At 36.0% G+C, this 4,996-nt stretch overlaps 1 protein-coding gene across 1 annotated transcript; it reads left to right on the top strand.

Annotated features, from left to right (window-relative positions):
• Nucleotides 1–1,929: 1,929 nt before the first annotated feature.
• LOC119571122 (extensin-like) lies at nt 1,930–4,516 on the top strand. Its single transcript, XM_037918574.1, has 3 exons — nt 1,930–2,026; nt 3,866–4,266; nt 4,394–4,516. Exons 1-3 carry the CDS (start codon nt 1,930–1,932, stop codon nt 4,514–4,516), a joined length of 621 nt encoding a protein of 206 aa, XP_037774502.1.
• The last annotated feature ends 480 nt before the right edge of the window (nt 4,517–4,996 follow it).

Genomic DNA, 4,996 nt, shown 5'->3' with positions numbered 1-4,996 from the left:
GGTCCTCCTCCACTCCACTCCGCGTCCACCTATACACTGTCAGCACCGCCAACATAACCGTCGCCATGAAGGCTAGTTTTGTCTGTTGATTGGAATCACATTTATTAAATGCTAAACTTACTAAAATGCATGCTTGCATGCCACATATATGTACGATAGGACAGATAGATAGATAAATAGAATAAAAAAGGGGGGGGGATAGATAAAAGCATACATACATGTATATATATCATATATATATAGATATATATATATATATAATATATATAATATATAAATATATATTTATATATATATATATATCTATGCATAATTTATATATATATCTATATATATAGTATATTATAATATATATATTTATATATATATAGATAGATAGATAGATTACATACAACCATACATAACATACATACATACATACATACAACATATATGTAGATTATAGATATATAGCACATATATTTGTATATCTGAATCCAAATTTATAACTATATATCTATATATAATATATATATTACGTAATAAAATATATATAGATGTATGTATATGTACATTCTATGTATATATATACACACACATATTATAATATATATATAGATATATAAATATATATATTATATTACATATATATACATATCTAATATACATATACATGTATACCTAGAATATATATATCATAGATAGACTATATATATATATTATAGATATAGATTATATATATGCATATATGTATATATATATATATATAGATATATTATATATATATATAATATATGAATAATCGCATTTACATATGAATATTATATATATATATTAATATATATTAATATATATATATATTAAAATATTATATATATATCTACATATAATATATATATCTATAATATCTATATCGTATATACTATATATATATATATATGGATATATATAATATTATATATATAATAATATTCAAAGCCCTAGATATTTCCATACTCTTACCAAGAGCTACGATACATCAAGTGTTAGCTTTGGCCGCAAAGTGAACTGTATCTCCCCTCTATTTCATTCTGGGTATTTATACGGTTGAGCCCATTGCCACAAACGTACCTGACTGTGGTGTGCCTTCAAAAGACACTGTGCCCTTGAGAGTATAGAAAAAGGCAAGAGAAAAGAGGAATATAATAATCTTTTCATACTTTCCCAAATAAAAGTGTCTTTATTGGGAAGATAAAGAGACTATGCAAGAGAGGAGGGGACTGCAAACAGAATGATTATCAGCAACTATTTTTCAGTTTTTGAGTTCAGTTACTGGGAAAATTTAGTCGCCACGTCTGACCACTTATAAGCCTTGACCATTTCTAGGTCTGCGATATTATCCTCGTTTTTTCCGCATATATATATATATATATATATATATATATATATATATATAGATATATAAGATATATATATAATATATAATATATATATATATATATATATATAGATATATATATATATAGTATATATATATATATATATATAATAATATATATATATATTATTTAGTATATATAGATTATCATATAGATATGTATTATATATACATATTAAATAATAATAACAATAATATATATATATGATAATATATATATATATATAGTATATATATCTAATATATATGTGTGTGTGTGTGTCGTTTGTTGTTTGGGGCGTGTGTGGGTTGTGTGTGTTGTGTGTGTTGCCGTGGCTGTGATAAAGTATACACAGTGATGACAGGACGAGGACTCCACGTATTACAACGAAATCGACCAACACTCAGGGCTCTCCGAACGTCATAACGAGAGGAGCGCTTTCGTTTTTTTTTCATTTTTCAGTCGGACACCTATGGCCATCTCCCAAAAGTGGTTCCCGGGCTCCTCACCATATTAAAACAATGGAGCACGCCCCCACGACAAAGGATCTCGGATGGTAGACGCGACATCCATCCAATCAGCCAACGACTATCAACACCGCAACGGGAGCTACGAACTAGCCAAGGCCGTCGGCACGCCGGAATACCGACGTGACCTGTATACACCCAGAACCACACCAGGGATATATAGATAATATAAGAGATGTCAGACGAGAGGGGGAGGTAAGGGGGTAGGGGTACATATGAGAGTAATATATATATATATTATATTCTTATACTAATATAGATATAGTAAATAGTAACATATTAATATAGAAAATATATAGAGGGGCATATATGGGAGTATTGTGATGATGATATCGTAAGGGAGAGAGATATATATATATAGTCATATAATATATAATATATATATATTATAGTCATATATATATTATATGAGAGTGGAGGAGAGAGAGAGAGAGACGAGGAGAGGAGAGAGGAGATGTATTTTATTATAGTACTATTAAGGCGTATATATATATTAGTAATATATAAGATTACTATATAATATATATATATATATATATATAATATTATAGGATATATAGTATAATATATATATCTAGTATATAAATATTATATTATATCTATATGAGATATATATACATATACCTCATATTCGTCATTTTTATCTGAGTTCATGGTAGTTCCGGTAAAGAAGCTCTGCATAGGCGTAGCGGGTGCAAAAATGGGAGGCGCATGAGAAAGGGCGAGTCTTCTGTTTTCCTCCTCATCTTCTCTCGGAATTACAGGACTTCGTTTTATATGCACGTCACCAGCGCGGGTGATCTTGAGCCACCTCGTCTGGTGTTACATAATTTAAGTTCGATTTCAGTGGTCTTTGTCTCTTTCTAAAGGCGTCTAACTGGTCTTTTTTTCCCATGAGAGGTGCTGTTAAGTACAGGTCCGGGGGTGGAGTCTAGTTTTTGGTATTCAGCACTCGCGTATCGTAATCGGTAGAAGCGATGCTCGTAGATGGTCGCCTCAGATGCATAGCAAACGGCCGATGTTCAGGCATAGCGATAAGTTTCTATAAGAAGAATCCTTTCATTTGATTTTAAGAAAGGCGACAAATTGTTGGAATCGCTTTTTTTTATCTAGCTGTGATATAAGGGCAGGTTTACAAACACACCCGTTTGGGCCTAGGTTTCCGCAACACATGACTGATCTGCCATGCTGCAGTCCTTCTAGATGATGCGTTTTATTGCGAGGGACCACTTGGGCAAGGACCTTAGGATCTTCCCACTATTCACATGAACGGTTGCAGGCATCAGTGATATTAATCGACATAACTCCAGACTGAAATAAATGGCGAGGACTGCGCATTACCTTCCTGTTATTGAAGTTAAGGAAATTTGTTGTAGACTTTTCAATCTGTCTTAAGATTGGAAGTTGGCAATATTGAAAATTTTTATCGATCACAAGGCGGTATTCCTGTCAACCTGGATCATTAGGAGAATCAGACAGAGCCCCAGCTGAGACGGACAGGTGGTTTCAGTAAAAATCTAACAGATAAAGCAGTTGAAGAAAGAAAGTGGCCAGACATGATTGTGCATACTTGACCATTCGGGAGTTAGAAATGCTAAATACACAGGGACACAGGAAAAACATATTATAGTAATATATATATATATATAATATATAATTGTAGATATGATATATATAGTGAAGATATATAGTATGTCGTAGTTTGTCTTGTGGGTGTGTGACTGTGTTGTGTGTGTGGGTAGGATTGGGTGTCAGGTGGTTTTTCTAACATTAATCAATAGAGAAAGTATACTATAGAACATCATATTTATGGAGGAGGTATATTTGGTTCATTACAGATGTCGCATGAGGTGGGGTGGGGTATTAATGAGAAAATAAGTTGTATTATAAACGTTTATTATTTTAAACTGTTGTACCCACTTTTGTTAACTGCATAGTAATGGCTTTTACTGTCCTTTCCAGTAGCTGCGACGGACATTACCTCCAATAACCTCACGCCAATACCTGTGCCAATACTGGCAGTGTGCCATTCCCAAAAACAATTCATGCCACGTTGCCCACCAGCCAAATCCACGCCATGCACACCGCCAAATCCGCCAGTTGACCACACACCGCCAAATCCGCCGTTGCACCACGCCAAATCCCGCCAGTTGCCACCGCAAAACAGCCCGTTGCCACCGCCCAAATCCGCACCCGTTGCCACGCACCCAAACCTCCTTACATGCGACCACAAAGCACGACATTTCCACCGCTCAATCCGCCATTACCTGCACCAAACCGCACCAATTTCCGACCTCCACAAACACCGACCTGCCCCAAAACCGCCAATTTCCCCTCCGAATCCACACCATTACCTGCACGCTGTAACCGCCCAGCACCCACCACGTTAAACCTCCCCAATCCTCCTCCAGCTCCACCTATCCGACCCACCTCCTCCTAACCACACCAATGACAGACCTCCAAATCCCGCCTCACCGCCGCTAACTACAGCGCCCCATTTCCACCAAAATCGTGTCCGCCGTTGAACTCAGACGCCATCACATTTCACCCGAATACCACCAGGCGACTGACCCAGACTCGCCCATCACGATCCACTCGACTCCACACAGCTGAATCCAACTCCGCTGTAGGCACTTCCACCGCCACCTTCGCTGGACGGCCTCCTCCACCTCCACTTATGCTGTGGCTCTACACCTTCCACTTATGCTGTGGCATCCATCCTCCTCCACCTCGGCGAACTTCCGTTCCGCCATACAGCCATCGCCCTCTACACCGTCCCTGCCATAAAGGCTACGCTTATCAAATGTAAATTGAACAGCAACAATATTTAATGCTTTACAGATTAAAGCAACTAAAGAGCCTACATTTTTTTACACTAATAAACCTGGGTATGTAATTGTGATTCAACCCATTTTAGGACCTGCTTTCGTTCTAATATCTATAATCATATGTATATAGTTGCATCAGTTAAGATAAAAGGACCATATAGGTAGGATGAAATAACATATATTAGGAACAAGTTACTCATTATTCAGTGGAATAACTCACCAACGAAACTATGAGCACTTTGTGGCTGTTGAGGTTGACAACAAG

The sequence above is a fragment of the Penaeus monodon genome, unplaced genomic scaffold, assembly GCF_015228065.2.
Source record: "Penaeus monodon isolate SGIC_2016 unplaced genomic scaffold, NSTDA_Pmon_1 PmonScaffold_522, whole genome shotgun sequence".
Lineage (NCBI taxonomy): Eukaryota > Metazoa > Arthropoda > Malacostraca > Decapoda > Penaeidae > Penaeus > Penaeus monodon.
This window is presented reverse-complemented; position numbering and strand designations above follow the sequence as displayed.